The 26524-nt window shown below is 45.5% G+C and overlaps 1 protein-coding gene across 1 annotated transcript in view; it reads right to left on the reverse strand.

The window, feature by feature from the left end:
- NEDD4 (NEDD4 E3 ubiquitin protein ligase) overlaps positions 1-26524 on the reverse strand; it is a 94249-nt gene that overhangs the window by 28270 nt on the left and 39455 nt on the right. The window contains exons 7-12 of the mRNA XM_084752891.1: positions 14246-14296; positions 13300-13361; positions 10771-10873; positions 4164-4330; positions 826-943; positions 596-751 (exon numbers count right to left, since the gene is read on the reverse strand). Coding sequence (XP_084609017.1) covers positions 596-751; positions 826-943; positions 4164-4330; positions 10771-10873; positions 13300-13361; positions 14246-14296 — 657 coding nt within the window. The remainder of the gene's footprint in view (positions 1-595; positions 752-825; positions 944-4163; positions 4331-10770; positions 10874-13299; positions 13362-14245; positions 14297-26524) is intronic.

Here is a 26524-nt window from a genome sequence, read left to right on the forward strand (position 1 = left end):
CATGGTACATGTACATGCAATTAACACACACACACACACACACACACACACACACACAATCTTAAAAAATAAAATAAAATAAAATAAAGAAGTCTTCAACTTATATAATCAGGACAAGCGTCTGCACGGCCCAGGAACTGGCCTGGCACGCACGAGTACGGCCACAGCAAATCCAAGTTGCCTTCTAAATTGTGTCCGCACACAGACAAAAGATAACGCTCGCTAAGCCACAAAACGGCAAACAGTGGTGATGTCCTGGCAAGTCAGTGCCTGCTCTTCTCTGCTATTCTTCGAGCCAGTGTCACCTCACATGAGATCTGAGACACCCAAGCACACAATTGCCCCCACTTTCCGAAGCCACCCAGAGCAAATGCCTGTCTCCCCTAACCCTCCTTTAAAATTACCCCAGCAGTCAAAACCCACTGCCTTCCCTGACAACTCTCACGGACGGTGTGTGAAGTGAGCAGTAAACACGGCCTCTGGCCTCAGCGTTTCTGGTCACCAAGGGACCCTGAGACGACAGTGACCACGAGGGTTGCCTGTGCTCCACTCCATACTGTTAGTGGGAGGATATAAAATCACAAAGCCATCTTACTGAGCCGGTGCCTGGCTGGCTGGTGGCGGGATTTCCATACACAGCGAGTCTGGTATCTAACTCTTCTGCAAGGTGAGCCTGTGAATCTACGTGGCTCGACGGAGGTGACTGACCACTATACACTGCGTTTTCCTCTTCTCGTATAATTTCCCAATTCTAAAAAGAACAGAATCCACACTCATCCACTGCTTAAAACGTGCTGGAAACGGGGATGAGGGAAGGGCCCATACCTCAGGGGACTCCCGGTTGTCAGCAATATCCACCTCCTCCGTTATCTGGCGCCTGGTGGTAAACGCTCGCTGTGCCTGCAGCTGAATATTTCCGTTCTCAGCATCGGTGAGGTCATCCCTAGGGCGGAAGTTTAGGAAGGCGTCACTCCTGCCTTGTCACAGTTAGTGTCTGCGGTTAGTACATGCTTAGATTGAAAGTAGCTATTTCCATATGCTGATCCTACTGTCAGCACATTGGTAGCTGGTCTGGGGGCCTGGGGCACAGGGAAGCGCCTTGGAAGTAGGAAGTCTTGTGCAAATGTGTAACTAACAGCTGAGACTTAGTTCACCGCTGTGCCTAGGATGCTGTCCTAGTGTGCTGTGATAAAACACTGATCAAAGCAACCCAGGGAGGAAAGGGTTTGTTTTATTTTACAGGTTCCAGTTACCATGAAGGGAAGGCAGGGCAAGACTCTGGAGGTGGGATCTGAAGCAGAGGCCATGGCGGCAGGTGTGTGCGCATGTACATGTGTGTGTGTGCATGTGTGTGCATGTCCACACATGCGTGCTTCTCACTGGCTTGTTTCCCAATGGCTTCTCATACAACCAAGGCCACCTGCCCAGGGATGGCACAATCCACAGTGAGTTGGGTCTTCCCGCATCAATTATCAATCAAGAAAATGCCCCCCGGACATGTCCACAGGCACATCTGACGGAGTCAACTCGCAGCTGACAAAACTAACCAGCATTGACATGTAACTCTGTAACTCACTCACTATTAAAACCAAAGGCAGCTCTATGGTCATATAACACCCCATGAAATGACTAACAGGTAGAATTGGTCTGTTTTCTGTTTTATTTATTGAGACAGGGTTTCTCTGTGTAGAGTTGGCAGTCTTGGAACTTGCTCTGTAGACCAGGCTGGCCTTTAACTCAGAGATCTGCCTGCCTCTGCTTCTGAAGTGCTGGGATTAAAGGTGTGCTCCCCACCGCCTGGCTCTAGAACTGTTCCTATTAACAGGGAGCAGTACTCTCCACGAGAACATGCTGAAGGCGATGGCAGGCCTCAAAGTTTACAGATTAGGGATCCAAGTCCAGGAACAGTATAAACCTTAGGCATTTCTGAGTAATACTACCCCAGCTATTCCTGTGTAATATAAACAGGCTATCAAATCTGGAATTTTATTCACATGTGCAGTAATAAAAATATTAATACAATTTTTATAAACATTTATTTGTGTATTATGTGTGTCTACACGCATGTGTCAAGGGCATGCGCGTGGAGATCAGAGAACAGCTTGTGCAGCTAGGTTCTCTCTTTTTACCTTGTTCATTCTGGGGGTCAAGCTCAAGTTGTCAGGTTGCCTGCACCTACTGATCCTCACAGAGTCATCATCTCATTGCCCCCCAAAATATTAATTTGTTTGATGTCAGAAAGCCAGTTCTTTAAAAATATAACTATTGCTTAGCAGTGCTTGTGCCTCTAATTCCACCACTCAGGAGTCATAGATAGGCAGATCTCTGGAAGTTCGAGTCCAGCCTGGTCTACAGAGTGAGTCCAGGACAGCCAAGGCTACACAGAGAAACCCTGTCTCAAAAAACCAAAGAGTACTGGCTTCTCATTTTCTGGAGGACACATGTTCAGTTCCCAGCACCCACAGTGTGGTTCAAAACCAGTTCTAGGAGCTTTCACACTCTCTTCTATACAGACATACACATAGGCAAAACAGCCATGCATACAAAATAAAACAAGAATTAAGAAAGAAAGGCTACTAGACAATTTGGAGCACTGTGTGGTCCATAGGTACACACATCGTAATGGCTGCGTGATAAGCAGAGTAGAGTGTTGGACACATTTATCACTCACCCGTCTGGTACTTCTGCATGGCTCCAAAAATCTGACAACCTCATTTGCTTTTACAAATATTCAACACAACATTACCAACTACGGCCATAAGACTGGTCTGCAGAGCAGGAGAGCTGCGTCTAACTGCCCCTCTGCCCATAGCCGTCACCCCCAACCCCCTCATTGATTACTCTGTTGTGGCTGATAAAAATATCAATGTAACTAACAGTTCTAAGGAATGTTTAAGTTTTTTTTCCACCTGCATATGGACATGGGCCAGTGAAAGTGGCAGGCCTGTCTGTCTGTCAAAGACAACAGAATCTTCCACTTTGCAGTCTGTGTGATCCTGCAATCTTGATGCCTCTGCCAGAGAGGGTGACCACTGTTCTACTTTCGAGAGATTTGAGAACAAACAGAACCAAGGTTGTTGGGAAATATCAGATGCACAGTGTCGAGAGGTCAATGGACTAGTAAGAAAACTTGTAAGTATGTGGCGCCACAGGAGAGGGAAAACAGAAAGATACAACACCGGGAACGAGAACAATCTGGAAATATATGTGCAGTTTTTGTTGGCTTTCTCGTTTGTTTTCATGCCAGGAATTGAACCCAGGGACTTGAGCTTGCTAGCCAAGCAGTGTACTAGTGAGCTAAACCTCTAAACCCAGATGAGATCACTGTACAGTTTTAAACTAAGTCACTAAGGAGACAGGCGCTCGAATCCATCCTTGCTCTGTACATGTGGGAAGGTCTGTGCCTACTGTCCAAACAGGAGAAGGGTGTTTAATAAAGGATGCTTATTAGTGGTTCCTCTATAATTGAAAAATAATTGATATTTTAAAAGTGAGGTACTGGGGTTTTATAGTTCAGTGGCAGCGTGCTTGCGTAGCACGAATAAAACACTAGGTCCAAGCTCTAGCAGCACCTACTAAAACACTGCAGGAAAAAGCTTAGAAGCTTTATATCTTAATAGCCTACCACAAATATTCCTGTAATGTGTACATGCACTTGGGTACAGCAGCATATTCCGTTTTCTGTGGTGCCTGGTGCTCAGGGCCTCCTGCATGGGAGGCCTGTGCTCTACCAACCAACCGAGCTGCAGCTGCACCAGTAACTAACTTTTAAAAAATATTCTGGGTTTTCTTACATTTAATTTACTTTTAATTTATTTACTCTCTGTGTGTGTACGTTACGTGTGCGTCTAGGTGTAAGCATAGCACGGCACACATGTGGTGGTAGGAAGACACCTTTTGGGAACCTGTTCTCTCCTTCCGCTATATGGGACCTGGGGGTTAAACTTGGGGGGTTAGGCTAGGTGCCCTTCATACACTAAGCCATCTTGCTGACACCCAGATAATTTTAAATGTTATCAAATCACTTTTTAAAAGAATCTCAGCTAAGGTAGCACTTTCTCAGTGGTTATGTTACCTACTGGAGCTCTATACCACTACGAGCCTATTCAAGATACACATCAACATGAAAAGCAGTAGGAAAACATAACCGGGTCGGCACATACTCAGGGCTTGGTCTTTTCCACTGTGTCCTTCTAGATTCATGGTTTACGTAGTAGGTCCTTCCGAGGACATCCTGCCTCTCCTCCCACCCCGGAGGGAGAGGAGAGGGCTCTGGTGGATGCTGCAAGTGGCTAGCAGCGTCTGGTTGGTCCAAAACAACCCAGCCAGGCTGAAAAACAGAATGGAAGTAATTAATTTGTTGCCTGACTGGAAAAAAAAACTTTATAAATTACAAATAAAAGAAATTAAAGAATTTCACATGTTCGATTCCAGAAATTATGCATAAACAGAATTAGTGCATGCTCATCTTTTTTTTTTTTTTGGCTTTTAAAAAATATTGATTTATTCAGATTACATCTCAATTGTTATCCCCTCACTTGTACCCTCCTGTTCCTCCTTCCCTCCCTCCCACTTTCACCCTATTCTCCTCCCCTATATCTGTAACAGAAGGGGACCTCCTCCCCCACCATATGGTCACAGTCTATCAAGTCTCATCCTGGTAGCCTGCTTATCCTTTCTCTGAGTGCCACCAGGCCTCCCTACCAACAGGACGTGGTCAAATTTGGGGCACCAGAGTTCATGTCAGAGTGAGCATGCTCATCTCTTAAAGCCAGAACGTGAATACTTTGTATCCAAGAATTTCCTGAAAAATGCTAAACTTCAGTTTTGCTTGGGAGTGATTTAAAAATTTTCAAAAAGCTTGGAATATCAAACAAACAGACAAACAAACAAAAAAGGACAAAACACCAAACCAAACCCCAGCAAAAAACAAACCACCAACAAAAACCAAATCCTAAACCCTTTAAATAACAGAACAGGACGTGAGGTTGGAAGGTGCTGAGGAGACGAGAAACGCAACTGAAACCAGTTTGTCGCTGGCCACTGTGAGGCACAGGCCGCTGAGGAAGGGAGGACAGGGGCCTTGCTGGCCATCACCTCTCCCGCAAAGAAAGGCTTTGCTTATGGTGGAAATCAGCAAACACCAGAGACAGTAAGAGTTGTCAGCTGAGGGCAAATCCCGAGAGGCCCGACAGAGACAGGAGAGAAGCGAGAAACACTCATCACACAGGCGTGTGTGGGGATGGCCACATCACTCGGATACTTGTGTCTGCATTTCCTATTTCTTCCCTGGACTCAGGACATTGTGGCCAGACCATAAAAGAGCCAAACAAGGGATTTTTAAAAAGAAGTTCACAGGAATTTATGTCTTTAGGACTAAAAAGAGAGGAAAATGCATAAAGCCCTAAGGTAGTTAAAGTAAGGAATTAAGTGAAGAAGGTATTAACTACTGATGACGTGCTTTTATATTAAAAGACCCTGTTGCAGGGGCTTGAGAGAGCGCGGTGATTAAGCACACACTGCTCTTGCAGAGGGTCTGAATCTGGCTCCCAGACCCCTGTTAGGTAGCTAACAACTGCCTGCGGCTCCAGTTCTAGGGGACCGGACACCTCTGGGCTCCATAGGCCCTTGCATTCAAGCACTAACACCTACATATTCTCCCTCCCCACCCCCACAGAAATAAGAAAAAAATAAAAATTTTAGGTTATCTCCTAACAGGAGGCCAGGGAGTGTAGCTCAGTGAGCAGAGCGTGTGCCTAGCCTGCATGAAGCCGTCCCTCTATTCCCTCCCCAACACCACATGCAAACAAGACAAGAGAGATGCACGGAGAAGGTCTATAAGAGAAAGCGCTCTGTGCTGCAGGCGAAAGCGCTGAACGGCACACATGGCTCACAACAGACTGGGAGTTGCCGAAAGAACAGAACTCAGCCTACAGCAGACAAACTTTAAATCTGTGGGGGACACAGTAAGATAATGGGCACTTGCCATAGGAGAAAAAAATTTTTTAATTTGGATCCCTAACTAGTAACTTACACCAGGATATGCTACAGACTGAGTAATAATCAAATGCTAAAAGCAAACCCAAAGAGCATTAGAACAAATTTGGAAAAAATTTAAAGCAAGACATTGCAAGAGCAAGAAGCTGTTAATATGACTGCAAACCCAGAAAGCACAGAAGAGAAGAATTACAGACGTGACCTAAAAACCCATCAACATACATGTGCGCAAACCCTGCTAAACCAAAGTCAAACAAGTCAAACTGGAAAAGCGCTTGGTACCGTGACAGATAAACACAATCACATACACCGCGGGCTTCTGCTCCCTATGGCGGCAGTGCGTGTGTGGGGAGACACAGGCTGGGAAGAAGAGCGTGCTCCATCCTTGGAAGGCTGCACCCCACAACAGGGGCCAAGAAGAGATGTGGGAGGGAGGGGCTGACGACGAAGAGGGGATGGAGGGGGCAGGGACAGACAGGGGAAGTAAAGTAAGTCCCCTCACTTGTCCTCTCTTTTTTCTTTTCACTTCTACGTGAGCTGACGCCTCATTTCCCCCCACAGCTCAAATTCTATTCTCTTCTTTCCTCTCTTACTTCACCTTCATTTTTTGTTCTGTTTTCCTATCTTGCATATGGTCATAACATGCTGCCTTATGGAGAGTCAAACTGCATCACCCGGCCTTGGTCTCAGAAGGTGTGATCTGTGTGGACAGTTTAGCTCAAGATCTCCTTTATCAATTATTCATTCATTCATTTTTTGTGCTTAGACGTTATGCCTGCACGTATGCCATGACATTCACGCAGTACCCACGAATGGCAGAAGAAGGCATTGTGTCCCCTAGAACTGTAGTTACAGATGGTTGTGAGCCACCATGTGGGTGCTGGGAATTGAACCTGAGACCTCTAGAAAAATAGTCAGTGCTCTTAACCACCGAGCCATCTCTTTAAGCCCGAGATTTCTTTACCGAATGTAGCCAATGGCTAATTTCCTTTCAGATTAATAAAATTTATCAATAAAAAAAGAATTTACTGAAAGGAATATAAGAAATAAGATACGAAGGACTACAGAGAAAAAAGAAGGTGGCAGGGAGGAGAGAGCTTACAGCACCCCCATCAGGTGGCGAGAAGGAGGAGAGAGAGCTTACAGCATCCACAAAGGTGACTCACAAGAGCCTCTGAGCCCAGTGCCAGGAGACAGGATGGCCCCGGCCTCCACAGGCACCTGCATGCACACACTGCATGTAACTCAAGCATACACACACACAATTAAGAGTGTAAGCTTTTTTTTTTAAAGGAACATAAAACTATTTAGAGCTAGGAAATAGTACCAAAGACTTTTATTTCTTATGTGTGTGTGTGAGTTTGAGTGTGAGGGAAGGGAGTGAGAGTATGTGAGAGTATGTGCTTGAGAGAAAGGGAGAGAAAGAGAGAGAGAAAGAGAGAGAGAGAGAGAGAGAGAGACAGAGAGAGAGAGAGAGTATATGAGTTTGAGTGTAAGTATGTGAGAGGGGGAGCAAGAGTATTGTGCGTGTGGAGGGGACAGAGAGAGAACGCGTATGTGTGTGACTGCATGTGAGAGGGAGAACGTGAGTGTATGTGTAAGGGTGCATGCATGCACAGCATGTATGTGGAGTCAGAGGACCCCCTTCTACCTCCCCGTGCAGGGTCCTCTTGTTATCTCTGCCACTGAAGCGTACACACTGGGCTGGCCGGCCCTCAGGCTTCTGTGCAATTCCTTGTCTTTTGCCATCTTGTTAAGGAATGCTAGCGCGTAGGTTCTGAGGACAGAGCTCAAACTTGTGTCATAAGGCCTTTGCACACTGAGCCCTGGCCCATGAATATTTCTTTGAAAATGTTATTTCTCTTTCTCTCTCTCTCTCTCTCTCTCTGGTTTTTCGAGACAGGGTTTCTCTGTGTTAGCCTTGGCTGTCCTCGAACTCACAGTGATCCACCTGCCTCTGCCTCCCGAGGGCTGGGATTAAAGGTGTGCACCACCACCACCCGGCTGTGTATTTCTCTCTTAAAGACCTGCATTAGTGTTGTCCGTGTAACTTGGGGTTTAAAAAATGGTTCCTAGTTTGAGAAAGTACAATTGTGCCTCAAACAGTAGTGGGAAAAATGTTTTCCGTCTTCGGGTAGAATTCTTCCCTAAGAAACATGGATTATCTATTTTCCTCATAAAAAACTTTCTACAAGTCAAGGAATCCTAATTACTAGTCTCAAAGCCAATATGCAAATACCTACAATTTAATGGAGTCAGAGGGGCCAGAAGGCAAGTACAAAGTGCTTAGACAAACACTTTACCCTAATCTTGTAAAACTCATGGGGCTCACCCTGAGATGCAAACAACGCAGAAGCCACACCACACAACTGCTACTCATAGCCACACTGTACTGAGAAACGCAAGCCGCCCAGGGCATGCTTCCCTCCAAAATTACAATTGTTTTCTTCAGATAGCAGAATTTTAAATATTTAGTCACAAACTAGACGTCAAAGGACCAGGCGAGACTTCTCTGGTCTCTGGCTGCCCAGAGGCCAAACAAGCACACTTGTGTGTCTGAATTCCTTGGCCTTTTTGTAAATAAACGACACGCTTACATCTCCTGAAATTACAAGGTGGACTCTGAGGGAATCCAAACACTGCGATGGGAGGCCACAGCATGAGGCAAAGCCAGTCTGCACCACAGAAGCGAGCCATGAATGAGGTGCCTGTGAGCTGAGCGCAGGCAAAGCCTGGAGCAGGTTCCTAAGGAACAAAATCCTGCTGAATTTTTAAATTCTCGAGGAAAGTCTTTTTTTTTTCTTCACAGCAGATGCTTTTCATTTCAAACAGAATTTCACAAAGCAAGATATCCTCTGAGCCACAACGCCATGTACTGACATTTATACCGTCAAAAACCTCTTGACAGCTTAAAATTCAAGCCAGTGAGATGGCTCCAGGGGCAAAGGCACTTGCTGCCAAGCCTATGACAAGATAAGTGCCGTTCCTGAGACCTACAAGCTGTCCTGTGACCTCTACCAGTGTACCACAGAACACACACAGGCACAGGCACACACACACGAAGAGGGAGAGAGGGAGGGAGGGAGGGAAAATGAATGAGTGTGAATGAATTAATGAATTAATGAATATGAACAGGGGCTGGAGAGATAGATGGCTCAGCAGTTAAGAGCACTGACCATTCTCCCAGAGGACCTGGGTTAATTCTCAGCACCCACAGGGTAGCTCACAGCTGTCTGTAACTCTGGGGGATGTAAAACAGCTACCTCCTCTATCCTCATGAGCCTCAAGCACACACACATGACATATGAACATATATTCAGGCCAAACACCCACATGCAATAGACAAACAAGCAAATAAAGTATTAAAAAGGAAATAAGTACATATTTGAAAAAGTATTACAAGAAAAAAAAATAAAGATCAAAAGAAAGGGTGACCAAGCAGGTGGATGTGTGTAAAAGAGGGTCAGTGACAAGCTTCAGTCACCAAATCAGGGGTCATCTGTAGTCTAGGATTTATAGGAGAAATTACCTTCCTTCTAATCTCAGGCATTCCCTTACAAAGCAAAACCTCACTAGCGCATTAAAAAAGTACCCAAAGCTTTGCCAATTCACTTTCTGCTCTAGAACATTCTTTATCAAGGCACATGAGCTAGAGCCCAGACCCCATAGAGGTCCCCTGGCTTCATAGCTCTTACGGAGATCAGAGCAGACCCTCAGCTGAAGGAAGACAAGCCTGTGAAGAAAGCTCACACAACAGAGAACCTTCCAGAACAATCGGGTGACACACACACACACACACACACACACACACACACACACACACACACACACACTATGTGTGGCTGAATAGATGGTGGTACTTTTTGCTGAATTCTGCCTCTGAGGGGTCCCCAGAAAGGAGGCGGATTTTATTTTTTCAAACACAGGGAAAAAACCCTAAAGGTGACCTGGTGAGCCCTGCTTCCCACAAAAGAAAAGCCTAATAGAACCAGAGGTCACATGGCTGCGGGGAACAGAGCTTGCTCCTGGGGCTCAGTTGCCAAAGCCCACTGAACCCTGAAACTCTCTTCTCCATGTACCCAGATGTGTGGAGCTCTGTTAACTTTCTGTTAATCTTGTCATCAATTAAAAAAAAAAAAAGCCATGGTCTTATATTTACTTCCAAGAAATAGGACCAGAAAAGCAAGAAGAATTACATGTCCTGAGATTCCCTTTATAATATATATTATAAAGCATATTGTAGTAATTATAACACAGTGAAATGACTATATATTTAGCTTTATAAATACTAAATCATCTTCTTATTCTAAAGGAGACTAGGACAGGGTTTTGAAAAACTAGAAACAGCCAACGATGCAATGATAAACACCTGCATTGATAAATATCGTACTTCCTATTTTCCAACCCTTAGGTCTAACAATAGCAACCATTCTATAGAAAGATCTTCAGCTGCCGGGCATGGTGGCGCTCGCCTTTAGTCACAGCACCCGGAAGGCAGAGGCAGGTGGATGGCTGTGAGTTCAAGGCCAACCTAGTCTACAAAGAGAGTCCAGGATAGCCAAGACTACACAGAGAAACCCTGTCTCAAAAAACAAAAACAAACAAACAACCCAAAATATCTTCAGAGGAAAGAACATTTGGACAAATCACCGTCCTGGTGACTTTTACCGCATGCATTAGTTTCTCTGAACATTATTATTTTTCTACCAAGTATGTAGAAAGAAGTCAGATAGCCCCTTTTCAGCTTAAGCAAATTATTTCTGGGACTCTTACCTCTAATTCCTCAACCTGATCTCCGTTCTCCTCTTCCGAGCCGTTGGTTTTAGGTAAGTAAGTCATTTTTAATCTCAGATAACCTTTAACTCTTGACTTGTGACTGTGGAAAAGAAAGTGTTTTATTCACAAAACTTGAACACCAAGAATTAAAGCACTGTTTGCTGAGGTTACAGAACACCTGTGGGCTCTGAGGGGCTTTCAAAGTCAAGTTTCTGTAAAAATTGAAGACACTCACCGAAGAGAACAGGGGTGAGAAAAGGAAGGGATGGGGTGAAGAGGAGGGAGGAGGGAGAGGGGAGGAGGGGGAAGGGAGGAGGGGGAAGGGAGGAGGGGGAAGGAAGGAGGGGGAAGGGAGGAGGGGGAAGGAAGGAGGAGGGGGAAGGGAGGAGGGGGAAGGAAGGAGGAGGGGGAAGGGAGGAGGGGGAAGGAAGGAGGGAGGAGGGGGAAGGGAGGAGGGGGAAGGAAGGAGGGGGAAGGGAGGAGGGGGAAGGAAGGAGGGAGGAGGGGGAAGGAAGGAGGGGGAAGGGAGGAGGGGGAAGGAAGGAGGGAGGAGGGGGAAGGGAGGAGGGGGAAGGAAGGAGGGAGGAGGGGGAAGGGAGGAGGGAGGAGGGAGGAGGGGGAAGGAAGGAGGGAGGAGGGGGAAGGAAGGAGGGAGGAGGGGGAAGGGAGGAGGGGGAAGGAAGGAGGGAGAGGGGAGGAGGGGGAAGGGAGGCGCTGGCTCTTCAGCTGAGATCCAGGCTGGGGGAGCACGTGATGGGACAGAGCAGAATGGCACGTGGCTTTACTGTCTGCAGCACAGTTAATGCAGCAGGAGATGCCTTTTTTTTCTTTTTCTTTCTTTCTTTTTTTTTTTTAAAGAAAGATACACTACAGAGTTTCTAGTTGAAGGGCGGGCTAGCAGGACAAGCAGAAAAGAAGGAAAATATTTGCTTAGCTATTCTTGGTATGCATACATTGCAATCAGTCTAAAACTAAAGGAAGAAAGAGATCCAACTCCTTGGCTTCTACAGGAATTAACTACAGGACCCTCTCTCCAAGTGAGACTACATAGTAACACACAGCCACAGAGCACAGGCTCCTTTATTTTGTTTAATATTTATATTAAAGGAGTAGGTTAAAGCAGCCATTTTAAATAAAAAAAATTTAAGCATTCATAATACATTGTTTCAATGTATTTTGTAGTTTGAAGGAATAAAGTAAATTCTATGGTTTTCCCATATGGGTTACTTTAACTTGCGGTGATAAATTGTACATTCTAAATTGACTTTACTTGGCTAAGTGGCACAAAGAAAGCAAAAGCAGTTTTATTTACAACTTAGAATTTAAACTTTAGAGGGCCGGAGAGATGGCTCAGTGGTTAAGAGCACTTTCTGTTCTTGTAGAGGACCCAGGTTCAGTTCCCAGCACCCACATGGCAGGGCAGCTCAGAGGCTGTAACTCCAGTTCCGGGGGATCTGGTGCCCTCTTCTGGCCTCCTCCAGCACTGCATGCATGTGGTGCACAGACTTAACACGCAGATAAAATACCCATTCATATTTAAAAAAAACAAAACAAACAAACAAACAAAAAACACGGGTAAGTGTTTTTAAAAAATAAATCTTTTAGTAAAAGAAGGACTCAGTGTGACTCAGCTCAGGAACACGGCACCTCAAGTCTGCTGTCTCAGGTGTGCTTTCTCAGCTCTGCTACCTGGATTTAAATTCTATTCTCTGTTCATGCTCCTTTCTCTAAACCTGTGAGACTTCTAAAATACTTTTTAATTACATTTTGCAAAATGTAGCTATTTTTTTCTCAATTTGTTTTTGTGCATATCAAGCTGGACATGTTTTACATAATTAATAGCTATCTATATGATAAACACAGGGGGAGAAAATTTTTCCTATAGATACAGAGTATCTATTTCAGAATCTTATTTGCAATGAGAACAAAGTACTTTACATTGTTTAAAGATTTGTTTTGTTTTTATTTATATGTATGTGCCTGTGTGTGTGTGTGTGTGTGCGCGCGCGCATATGTATGTGTGTGTCCACAAACACCAGGAGGGTATCAGATCCCCCAATGCTACAGTAGTGTGGGGTACACTGACAGAGTAACGAACACTTTAAGCAACTGAGCCATCTCTTCAGGCCACCTCAGTATATTTTAAAACCTGAAATAACTTAACCTTTTAAAAGGAATAATACAATACATTTGGATAGCTTATTTACAGTGCATTTAAATCCTGGATTTTCAAAAAGGAGGATAAAGGTTTAATGAAGACATAAAAGCTTAATACGCGTAGCTCAATGGCTTAAGAGCTCTGGCTGCTCCTGCAGAGAGAACTTAGGTTCAATTCTCAGCAGCCACACGGCAGCTCACAACAGTCTGTAATCCCAGTCCCAAGGAATCTAGCTCCCTCTTTTGGTCTCCTTGGGTACTGGACACTCATGGCTGTACACTGAGGTAGACACATATACATAAAATAAAAATAAATAAAAATCTCAAAAAATTTTAGGTTTAATATGCTATAATCTCATAGTTACTGACCTTCTTGGATGGAGAACGAAATCCTTGAATGTATATGGTCTCTCCAGTCTTGGGTTTTCAGTCTAAAATGGGAAAAGGGGTTAAATACTTTCAACAATATTTATAATATCACGAAGACGTAACTGAAGAATGAGAAAGGCAGTTTTAGCTTGTTAAGAGGGTCTGCTGGTAAGCAGGCTTTTGCTTCCTGCGCAAGAGGACTGCGGCAGAACCCAGGACTAAGGGGGCGTGGTGTAGGCAGGAGGCAGTGCAGTACAGGCAGGACCCTGCTCCAGAGGAACATGGGATACGTATAATGTCAGCAGCCTGGGTTGGTTAGAGCGTAGAGAGAATTCTAGCAAACAGCCTGGAAAGTAGGAGCAGTTCCAATGTATCCATGACCGCTTAAGATCACTAACAGTGCCCGGAGCCAGGTCTCTACACTGACAGAAGAGCAGCGTCTTCTCTCCCATGAAGTTTACCAACTTTCTGCTTTGTTGCTGTTGTTTTGGTGGTTTGTTTTTGTTTCCCAAGACAGGGTTTCTCTGTGTAGCCTTGGCTGTCCTAGGCTTGCTTTGTAGACCGGGCTGGCCTCTAACCCAGTGATCCTCCTGCCTCTGCCTCCCTGGGATTACAGGAGTGTGCCACCCAACCCGGCTCCAACTAAGTTCTCAGGGTTTCTCAGTTTCACCATAGCGCAGTCTCTTAGCTCCAGACTGAGAGGCTGGGCTCCGGTTGTTCTGCGTATGGGGATAGCTCCAAGCCCTTTAACCCCTGTCTCCATCCCGCTAACCAATCCCAGTGGTTCTGTTTCTTGTTGGAGTTCATGTACAGGGTCTTAGAGAAGAGTGGAATGGAAAACTGAGGCGAATTTCAGCAAACAGCTCATATACTCAACACTCACATTATCTGTTATTAAACTAGCAACCACAGACACAAACCCAAAGTTACGGACACCTGTACTAACCGGTAAAGGATAGAGAGGGACATCCACTTGACCTAGGAAATCATCTCGTGTCTGTAAAACAAAGGAGAAACAGCATTACAGACACATCAATTTCACTGTTACGCTTTGACGAGAGACTCTTTGTTCACATACACAAAAGCCAGTTGTTTAACTCACTGCAGCAGCGATTCTAAGTCAATGAAGGAAAAAAAAAAAAGCAAAATAATGTGATGTTCTCTCTGGTAACGCAGCAGTCACAAACCAGTCCTTCTGCAGATAATTATTATGTACTCAGGCAAAGTACAAAACACAGGAGCGCACGACGGAATGGCAGCAGAAGCAGGGAGCCAACCCTGGAGGAAGAACACCGCCACGCATGACCCACAGCCACACGCCCACACAGCACACATGGCGCTGCTTAGTCCTTAAGCAAACATCTGCAACGTTCTGGCTTGAGGGGTGGGAAAGCCAAGTGTAGAGTTAACAATGCAGTGGGAAAGCAAGAAGGGGGAGGGTGGGGGGGGGAGGGGCGGGCACCTCAGGGAAAGAAAGACAACGACCCCGCCCCCCAAGTGAAAGTGCAAGGCTCATCCGAGGGACAGCAGCTCCTGCAGCCCAGTCAAGAGTCTTCGTGGAAAGCGAGCACAGTGCACCCTCTCCATTAAGAATCACACGCAGCGACGCTGAAGTTACCAGACACGAAACGAGGGGGAGGAGTAAGGCAGAAAATTATCTGAAAAACTAAAAACAGTAGGCGAAGTGTTTCCGTGTCTGAGAAAATATAAGCTAAAACGTCAATAAACCCAACGAACCAACACCTGATAAATCTGAAGAATGAAAAAGCTCACCGTTATTAAAATGCTGGAGATGGTGGAGAAGTTTTGAAAGTAGCCAAATTTGAAGAAACAAACAAACAAACAAACAAAACAGACACCCGAAACCTCTGCACACAGGGAAAGGTGGGGCTGAGGAGATGCTGGGCGGCCAAGTGTGCTTGCTGCTTCTCCAGAGGACCAGGGTTGGGTCCCAGCACCTATATTCCCAACTGTCCTCACCTCTAGCTCTGTGTTACCTGATGCCTTCTTTTGGGGATGTACACATCCCCTCCCCTCACACATATACACATAATTTATTTTTTAAATCTTTATTTCCTTTTCACTTACGTGTATGGACATTTAGCTTGCATGTGTGTGTATGCACCATGTGTATGCAGAGCCCAAGGAGGACAGGAGAGATTTCCTAGAACTGGATTGTAAGTTGCCATGTGGGTGCTGGGAATTGAACCTGGAATCCCCTCAGGAAGAGCAGCTAGTACTCTTGTTAATCATGTGGGCCACCTCTCTAACCCCGGTAGACACATACTTCAAGGAAGAAAACAAACGACGGCAGGTTATCCATTAAAAACAAAGCAAGAAGACAAAAGAACGCTGTCTATCAAAGGCTAAAAGTACCTAGAATTCTCATCCAGCAGCGAGAACTAAAAGGAACACGAAGAGACGTGTGGCAGATGGAGGGGGCACGTTGACCGTTGGTAGGCTGGGAGGCTATGTGGGGAGGGAGCACCGCACACAACGAATGGCACCAGAGCGACGTTCGGGTTCAAAGAGAGGAATGGAGAGCATCAAAAACACTAGCTATGGGGCTGGGAGGGAGCGCAGTGGGTCAAAGCGTTTGCTCTGCAAGCTTGAGGGCCTGGGTTCAAATCCCAGAATTAACACAAAAAGCTGGAGAGGCTGCTCAGCAGTTAAAGAGGACCTGAGGTTTGAATCACAACTGTCTAAAACTCCAATTCCAGAGGATTCTATGCCCACTTTGGCCTCCTTGGGCACCAGACATACACGTGGTGCACAGGCATATGTGCAAGTAAATTGTCTGTATTTACAAACTCATTAAATATTTAAGACAAACAAACAAACAAACAGAAGACTGCTGCCAGCCAGCCCAGGGTAACGTGTAAACCAGCTCTGGGGCTCCGATACTCCATCGTCCATGGCTACACACATTCACCTGACCCCTGGACCCACATACACGTAACTGAAATAAACATAAACATTTTAAAGAGCTCCGAAATACAATTCACACGAAGTTTATCCACTTAAGTGTGGGCGGGTGCCTGAGTGCATATGGAGGCTGGGGAGTGACATCAGGTGCCTTCTTTCCTCTCAGCCTTACTTTCAGGGTTTCTCACTGAACCCGGGGCTGTGCCTCGGCAGCCTGGCTTCCAGGAACACGCTAACAAACCCAATTTTTACGTGGGTTGAGCGTTCCTAACCTCAGGTCCTCACGGTGGCACGTCAGCACTTAACTGGCAGAGCCCTATGATCTCCCTTTTTAAAAACTGAAGTTTCATGTGTGCGTTGCGTGTGCATGCATGTGTGAACCTGGAGAGAAGGCACATGCATGCCACAGCACACAGGTCAACTCTGTGAACGGGGTTCCAGGGATCGGACTGGGGCTTGACCCTGAGCCCGCCCTCTGAACCAAGTTTCTGAACTTCTGTACAAAATAAAACAACCCCCAAAGAACTGTATTTGCAGTATCAGAAGTGTGAACAGTGTTCCTGCGCTAACAACCTGTCCGCTGGTCTGCGGAGAGCGGGAACTGCAGGCTAAGCCCAGGCCATGCCTGCTGTAAGCACAGGGCGGCCTGAGGTGCTTTTTCCACTTACAAAGGAAAAATACTCGTCTTAAACTCATTCCTAGAGCATCTGTGATCTCCATTACAGTGTCCCGGGCCAGCCAGTTGTTCCACACTCTCAGTATCAAGTATTTCTCTGAGGCAGTTATTTCCAACATTTGAGGGGCGAGCAGCTTGCTTCAGAAGCAAAACAGCACGGGAAAGTGTAAGTTATTTAAGAAGGTCTGAAAGTATGAGAAAGAATTCAGAATGTGTTGTTAGTAGTGGGCAGTTTGGCAACCAAATAATACTCTAAGATTTTAATGACATCAATTTTAGCTTCCTAAAAAAAATACTTTTTAGAATGTAAAAAAGGTGGAAATGCAAATTTCTATAAATGCATTTTTCTCTTTGTGTGTATGTGTGTCTGTGGTATATGTATACAGGATTTATGTGTGTGTGTACATGATTTGTGTGTGTGTACATGTGCTTGTGTGCCTGTGCACGTGTGTGCAGAGGCCAGGAGAATGTTGGTGTTTCACCATATGTACCACTCTCTACATCATTACTTTCAGACAAGGTCTCTCCCTGGACCTAAGATGGTGGCCGGCGAGACCCAAAGACCCTGTCTCTTTTCCACACAGCACAGGTGTATGTGTGCCATGCTCAATTTTCTACCTGGGTCCTGGGACTTGAACTCAGGGTCCTCAGCTGCCCACAGAAGCAGCTCTCCAGCCCTTTGAATGCTTTAGCTTTAGAAAGACACACAGTGGCTGACCGTGACAGATATTAATAGAAGGTGACTACTAGGCTTCAAGTGAATCCAGTGTGATTTGAAAAATCAGAACTTTAAAAGCTTTGAGGGAAACTTCCCTTGAAGAACGTCTAAGCAGGTGTGAATGCCCAGGCCTGCGATGCCGCCTAGGCAGGTGTGAGTGCCCAGGCCTGCGATGCCGTTTAGGCAAGTGTGAATGCCCAGGCCTGCGATGCCGTATTTGGGAGGCAAAGCCGTGAAGACAATCAGCTAGAGGCCAGGCTGGGCTACACAACAAGTTCAAAATCAGTCCGAGCTACATTAGTAGACAGTCTCAAAGCTCAGGGGCTGTGAACCTAGCTCAGTGGTATAGTACTGGCCTAGCTCAGTGGTATAGTACTGGCCTAGCTCAGTGGTACAGTACTGGCCGAACACACACAACGCTGGCTTTGAATCTCACCACAGAAATGCAGAGTGGAGCAATGGCTCAGTGATTAAGAGCTTCCATAGGACCCTGGTTCACTTCCCAGCACACACACGGCAAGGCACAACTGTCGGCAACTCCAGTTCCAGGGACTCTGACGCCTGCTTCTGGATTCTGTAGGCACTCCATGCAGGCCAAACACCCACACACTAGATTCCAGTTACACACGACTCCCTGCACTGAACAACTCTACAGGACAGCAGCAATCAGTTCTCACAAGTCCGGCAATACATCCAGTGTCTCCTGATAAAAGCACTGAACTTTCTATCTCAATAACTGGTAAAAATAAAGACAGGATAGTATGTGGGGTTTCTTAATTTAGGTATCAGCACCTTTAAATCAAGAAGATAACTTAAAAGAAATTTCAAGCTGGGCAGTGGTGGTGCACGCCTTTAATCCCAGCACTTGGGAGGCAGAGGCAGGTGGATCGCTCTGAGTTCAAGACCAGCCTGGACTACATAGCAAGTCCAGGACAGCCAAGGCTAAACAGAGAAATGCTGTCTCGAAAAAAATCAAAATTAATTAATTAATTAATTAAAGACTAAATTTAAAAACAAAGCAAAAAAAAATTAAATAAAAATAAATTTAAAAACAAACAAACAAAAAAGACATGGGAGTTTTGGGGTAGAGATGACACAGCAGCAAGAATATTTGCTGGACGTGGGTTTGGTTCTTAGAACCCAAATGGTAGCTCACAACTGTCTGTAATTCCAGATCCAGGGGACATGATGCCGTCTTCCAGCCTCCATAGGCACTGCACACACATGGTACACAGACATGCAAGAAAAACACCCATACACATTAAAAAAAAATAATAAACCTAAAAAAAAAAAAAAAAGGCTGGGTATGGTACTGTGAGAAGCTAGTATCCCAGCACTAGGGACGCAGAGCCAAGAGACCGCCGGAGCTCACTGGCCATTCCGTCTCGCCCAGTTAGTGAACTACAGGTTCAGTGAGCGCACTAAAGAAAGACAGGCGCCACCCACCTGTGGCCTCCTTACGCACAAGCACACTGCAATCAGCATGCACACACAAATGCACCCCACACACAGAAAGTAAACACAAAGAGTCAGTAAGCCTCTCCACACTGCACACAGTATGTCCCCACTGTTTAACTGTGAGGCCAACTGCATTTTATAATTGGCACAGTTTACAGGTGAACAACCTTGAAATCCATAAACAACTAGCTACAGGCATTTATCAAACAGCAATGCGCAGTGCCAGGCTACTGTCCGTTGGTTTACGGTTTATCATGTTTTTCACTCTACAGGGTTTTACTGTTGTTTTTAGATAGGTTCTCTCAGTGTGGCTAAGACTACACTAGAGATTACTACGTGGCGTGGACTTCATAATCCTCTTTCCTCAGCCTTCTGAGCGCTGAGATTACAGGCACTAGCAGCCATGTCCTGTCAGACTACAGTTTCATGAGTGAGATGAAGAAATCCTCTTCAGTTTTCCATGGTTTGCTGACATGTAATCTTAAAAGACAAAACAAAACCAATACACACTCTCTCTCTACATACACACACACTCTCTCTCTCTCTCTTGATTGATTGCATATGTGTATCTATCCCTCAGGCCTCCATAAGCACACGCACACAAATGCGTGCATACACACTACACACACGTGAAAAACAGGAAAAGTAATCAGAGAAAACAAAAGTACCCCACACCTTTGGCCACAAGTTGGGAAAAGAGAACCAGGTAAAAGGGAAAGTGACTCTCCAGGAGCGTTAGCTAATAATCTGTAGCTGCTGCTGTCACTCAGCAATGGCCGTTGAGAGGGGACTTGACGGTGCCACGCGCTGCTCGGCCGGGAACATTATTCATCAGGCTTTAGTCATCCCGATGGAATTTTTCCTCCAGACACTTGTTTTTTCCTTCTGGTGTGATTTTTACCAAAATAACCTTTTCTAAGCAGCTTTTCCCGGTTGGGTTTCCCTCCTGCAGGTTGCAAATCCTGTCAGCCCGAGGAAGGGCACCATATACCTAACGGTGCTAAGCCTCAGTCGACAGGGCCGAGCCAGGCAAGCGAGCACTTCGCTCTCCATCTCTCATGTGGAAGGAGTAACTGTCTGGCAGATTTTAGAAACGTGGCTGAAGACCTACTGACTGGCTCTTTGTACTCTGCATCAAGCTTTCCTCCAAGTTAGAGACATCCTAGCTGAGGCTTTTAGACTTAATGCTGGTTGGCCTCACACACCAAACTGCCCCAGGAGGCCGTTGTGGTGTCTTCTGCCACCTCTCCTACCCTCAGACACACCTTTGGGGATGTACAAGTGTGCACAAGTGTGTGGTGCTTGTGTGCACAAACATGTGGAGGCCACAGGACAATCTCAGGTACAATTCCTCAGGCACTAGCCATCTGTGGATTTTTGTTTCTGTTTTCCCAGACAGTGTTTCCCACTGGAGTCTGGCACCGCCGTTGGACTGGGATAGCTGACCCGCAAGCCCTAGTGAGCAGGAAGCCCAAGTTCAACCCCCAGCACAGCACAAACCAGGTGGAGGCAGGAGCATCTCAAGTTCAAGGTCATTCCTGGCTGCAACAGTGACTTCCAGGCCAGCTTGGAATATGAGATCCTGTCTCAAAACAAACAAAAGTAAGCACGCGCACATGCACACACACACCATTTAAAATTTTCAAATAATTTTAAAACTAAAACTAAACTGGGTGTAATCCCAGCACTCAGGGAAGCAGAGGCAGGCAGATCTCTCTGATTTCGAGGCCAGCCTTGCCTACAAAGTGAGTCTAGGACAGCCAAGGATGTCAGAGAAACCCTGTCTCAAAAAACCAAATAACAAAACAAAATAAGAATAATAAAGAAAGAAGAAATAAAAAACGAGAGGAAACCCAATTATGTGATCAATCTAAAAAGTGCCAACTTTGGTCAGTAGGAATTCTAGAAACAGAACAGACAGAAAATCCTTAACAAAGCAACATTTAACTTTTCAGTGAGTCATGCTGTTACTGGGATAAAAACGTAACGTGTATGGGCCATCAAACACTCGGAACGTGAATGGTCAGCTGTGTGAATTAGACATTTGGAGATTATTCTGTATTATCGTATTCCGTCCGGCCGCTCTCTATAAATTGATGCCCTCCCTTCTAAACTAAAAGCTCTTCAAATCCTAGAAAAACGTTTGCTCCTCCCATTGGACTCACAATCTGCTTCTGGTAAGTACTTTATTTTAAACTTTTTTGCTTCAGCTTCATGGCCCTGTGAGAGGGCTGAGGAAAGGCCATCTTGGCTTAAACAGACACTCGGAACTTGGCAACTACTCGGAGGATCTAACATCAGGCTCAGAGGAACTCACGTCATTATACAATGACAACTGAAGGCTAGTCTGGCGGCTGCTGCTGAAATGTCCTCTAAAGTCTTTCTCCATTTTGATTTTCCTTGCAGAAAACTTGATCTGGTCTCTTACTCAGACATCAAGTTCTAGGGTACCAGCTAGGGGAACGTGTACGCTATGAATCAGTCTACTGTGGAAACTAATCCTTGAGTCAGGAGCACAATATTCCATTGGCACTCACCCCGGGGACGAGAGATTCATTTAGGAGAACCACTCAGTCATTGCTTAAATAGCCTACTTTGGTGATCTGTCCCTGCCAGGCTGCTGGGTCACCCTCAGCCAGCAAGATCCCCAAAGGGGCCGTGACTTTATTCACCAATGCCTGAAGTAGTTACTGGGAACCAAACTCAGGGCAGGTGCTCTAAGCCCAGGAGCCACATCTCCACGCCCTGGATGAAGTCACTTAAGCTCATGTAGGGGAAGAACAATTGCAAAGGTTTTTAAGACGTCGAAAAGTAATACATGGCTTTCAGTAGCACTTTGAAGGTACAGAAAGATGATTTTCAAACTTTCTCCTCTAAGGCAGCAAAAGGAGAAGCCACAACTGTGCCCTTACAGTATACAAATGTCTCAATCATTACATGGTGCAGTTTAAGAGTTAAACAGTGTCATTAGGGTCCTGACTGGCATGCCAGAAGCTATGGTTTTGTTTTTCGAGACAGGGCTTCTCTGGGTAGCCTCAGCTGTCCGGGACTCACTTTGTAGACCAGGCTGGCCTCAAATTCACATCGATCTGACTGCCTCTGCCTCCCGAGTGCTGGGATTAAAGGTGTGAGCCATCAGGCCTGGCTGTCCAAAGCTATGTTTAAAGGACGCAATGTTGCTTGAATAATCCAAAAGAATTAACGAAAACCGAACACACCAATTGTATACTTTTCAGCCATCATACTGAGAAGGAAAAACCTAACATAAGAACCATTTTTAAAGGAAAAGACAAAGGGGCTGGAAAGATGGTTCAGTGGACACCAGGCATGTAGATGATACACTTACATACATGCAGGCAAATCACAGATATAAAATAAAAAACAAGTAGATTAAAAGTAAAATAGCACAAATGATTCCAAACACCAGATTTTTGTTAATTCCCAACTACTCCTATGAACAGAAGATGTGTATACACTACTATTCAACATCAAATGAAAGTCACCTCGTGGTGGTAAGAACTCACTTTGCCATCTAAGGCTGTCGTTATTTTCATTAAGATTGACAGCACACCAAACACAAATGCAGTCTCTTTTGTGTGTCCACATTTGATGACTAAACTTAGGGTCTAAACATCTGAATATAAACGAGGTGTTGATTATTTTACATACAGTATCAGGAAACTAAATCACCACTGATGTCTTACTTCACATAGAAAATAATCAAATCCACCAAGTTATAAAGGTTCCATTTCCTTTTTAATTCTACCCCCAAAATCACCATCGACATCTATGTCTAACAGATCTGAACAGTAATACATCCATTCTTTTTTTTTTTTTAAAGATTTATTTATTTATTTTATGTATATGAGTGCTCTATCTGCATGTACACTTGCAGGCCAGAAGAGGGCATCATATCACATTATAGATGGTTGTGAGCCACCATGTGGTTGCTGGGAATTGAACTCAGGACCTCTGGAAGAGTAGACAGTGCTCTTAACCTCTGAGCCATCTCTCTAGCCCAATACATCCATTCTTTAAATGTCCTATTCTCTGTGAAATTGTTTTGTGTTCGATGATGAATTCCAGCCTCTCACTTTCTAAATTCTTGAACTGTAATGTAGACAATACTAAGTGTTGACAGAAACAGCAGATTCACTACATCCTGGTGCGCTGGAGAAGCTGTTAAGCACTCAGGAATAGCCTTTTATTTTATTTATTTATTTATTTTTTATTTATTTTTTTTGAGACAGGTCTCTCTACATAGCCCTGGCTGTGCTAGAACTCAGTGATCCGCCTGCCTCTGCCTGAGTGTAGGGATTAAAGATATGTAACTTATCCATTCTTCTGTTGAGGGGCACTAGGTTGGCTATTATGAATAAAGCTGCTGTGAACATAGTTGAGCAAATGTTCCTGTTGTGTGGTGGAGCATATTTCAGGTCTATGCCCAGAAGTGGTATGGCTAGGTCTTGAAGTAGCACTATTCCCAATTTTCTGAGAAAGAACCAAATTGATTTCCAAAATGGTTGAATTTTGGGGCTGTCTCGCCTGGCCTCAGTGGATGAGGATGAGCTCAGTCCTGATGAGACTTGATGCTGTGTATGTGTGGGAAGGAGGGAGGGACTCCCCTTTTCTGAGAAGGGGAGCGGGAGGGGCGAAGAGGACAGGGCCTGGAGGGAAGGAGGGAGGGGGCCGTGAACGGGATATAAAAGGAATACATAAGTTAAAAATAAATTTTTAAAAAGATATGCATGTACCTTTAATCCCCACACTCAGGTGAAGGCAGGCAGGCTCTCTCTTTGTCCTCTTTCACTCCCCCTTTTCTCCCCTCCCCCTGTCATGGCCCAGTTCAGTCTGGACCCTTCCAGATGCCTCTGGCTGTGCTCTTACTCACATCTACAATATAACCCTATCCTCAACCAAACCCAGGAGCAGCCGGCCATGCCCTCATTTTCATTTACTGTTAATATTCTTAATGCAAATTCTTTGCTTGGCAACATACTTTTTTTCGAGAGAGGGTTTCTCTATGTTATCTTGGCCATCCTGGACTCACTTTGTAGACCAGGCTGGCCTTGAACTCACAGCGATGCGCCTGCCTCTGCCTCCCGAGTGCTGGGATTAAAGGCGTGCAACACCACACCGGGCTATACATACTTTTCTAGAAAGCCCCAGGGCTCATGGCTCTGCAGTTTCTCTAAGTCCCAAGAAGGCTGGATCCTTTCTTCCTCCCACAGATATCCAAAACACTGTCTAGAAAAGTGTTGGTTGGCTTAGTCAAGGTTCTCTCTCTCTCTCTCTCTCTCTCTCTCTCTCTCTCTCTCTCTCTCTCTCTCTCTCCTCTTCTCTTCTCTTCTCTTTTCACGAGCAGCCCTGGGTGGCCTTACATACCAGCAGGTTTTAAACCTTAGTGAAGGCAAAGCTGCTTTCAACAGCCACTGACCGCCCCCCCAGAGCCTGAAGCAGACACCAGCAGTGCTTCAGGTGTTCTGGGAATGTTCTAACAGATAACGAACTGCTTTCCCCTTCTCCCAGCCTTCCCTTCAGCCCCCTAACCTCAGCAGGTGGCCTGGCCACACCCAACAATTCTTTGGCGGTGCTCCCAGGCCTGGCCTCTCCAGGTCTAATCTTGTCTTGTCACCCATCACGATCCAGAAGGTTTTTAGCAGGCTCCGTATCTTACAAGAAACTGACGTTGCTGTCTACTCCCCAGTTTCTAGGAAGTGGACTTAAAAGCCTTGACTCACTTCTACATAGAGGCTCTATTTTCCATAAATGTTTTGTTGTATTTATCTATTTCTATATGTGCGCACACACATGTGCCACAGTGCATGTGTCAGAGAGGACTTGTGGGAGTTGGTTTTCTCTCTCCACCATGTGGGTCCCTGGGATTAAACTCAGGTCATCAATCTTAGCAGCAAGTGCCTTTACCTGCTGAACCATCTTGTCGGCTATTTTATTTTTGGTGTCAAAAAGAGGCTGAGAGAGCAGAGCAATGCTGCTCACATGTTCCAGTGGATGGCCTACACGCATGAGCATATGAACAGCATAAATCGGAGCCTGTGGGCTATTAAGGAAAAAAAAAAAAGAATAGAGTTGGAATGGGGAAAGGAGGAAGGTGGATCTGGGAGGAGTCAGGGGTGACGATGATCAAAACACACTGTTTGCATGCATGAAATTCTCAAAATAGTAATAAAAGTGCTATGTTCTTAAAGATTAGTTGTGGCTAAGGCCAGCATCCAGCCTGGGTTTTACCACCTACGCTTTCCTATCTAAAGTTCCAAGGTGAAAGAGCAGAATGCCTCCTGTTCCTGGAAAAGACAACGCTTTCTTTGTAGAGATAGAGTTTGTCTTATTCACCTTCAAATCACCCAACGTGGAGTCTCCTATGTATCAACCATTAAAGCATACCTTCTCATCACACTCACTGCATGGCGGCACCCACGCTTGCCGTCCTCAGCTTTTCGCACTTGTCTCTTGTTGGAGTCACTAATGGCGCCCCCAACCGCCACATGTAACAGACAACTGGGTTCTCTGCAGCAGTGCACGCAGTCTCCTAGCCCTTCCCTTGACTCCCTGTCACCAAGCTTTCCTGGACTGTGTACTGGCTCCCAGCCCTCGGGAGGCAGAGGCAGGCGGATTGCTGTGAGTTCGAGGCCAGCCTGGTCTACAAAATGAGTCCAGGACAGTCAAGGCTACACAGAGAAACCCTGTCTTGGAAAAAAAAAAAAAAACAAAAACAAAACACAAAAGTGAACAGTTTTGAATAAAAATTCCCATTGATGGGGCTGGAGAGATGCAGCCTCAGCAGCTGAGATCACATACTGCTCCTACAGAAGATCTGAGTTAGGTTTCTAGGACCCAACTCCAGCTCTGGTCTCTCAGACACCTACCCTCACCCCCACAGACACCCCCACACACTTAAAATTATTTAAATACAATAAAGATGGCTGGCCACTAAGTGCTGTCTGTTAACAGGACATAGAAGACTTTCTCTTCAGCACCAGGTGCCAGAGCTACTGCACCTCCAACTGAGTCATACTGAGTAACTTACAACATAAAGTCCTCAAACATTTCTGGCCTTCATGCGCCAACACTTCTGCCTAAAGGAGCAATTCTTACCAGGAGGCGATTTGCCCTGGAGGATATGTGGCAGAGACACCTCTGGTTAGCACTCTGGTAGGGCGTGCAACTGGTGTCTATGGTGTGATGGTGAGGCTCACTGCTCAACAGCTAACAATGCAAAGACACAAAATTATCTGGTACCAAATTTACAGTGCTGAGAAAGAGAATCCCTGGCCTGGAATATCCATCAGGACATTTCTAGAAAACTTAACTCACTTGTCAAGACCCAACTCTAGTGTCACCCCCCTCCTCTGTGACGGCTTCTAACAGGTCCCTGCAGCGCCATGCTTCTTTCTCACACACCACCCTTTCATTAGTGACATTATTTT

Source organism: Acomys minous (genome assembly GCF_964271855.1).
Source record: "Acomys minous genome assembly, chromosome: 13".
NCBI classification, from domain to species: domain Eukaryota; kingdom Metazoa; phylum Chordata; class Mammalia; order Rodentia; family Muridae; genus Acomys; species Acomys minous.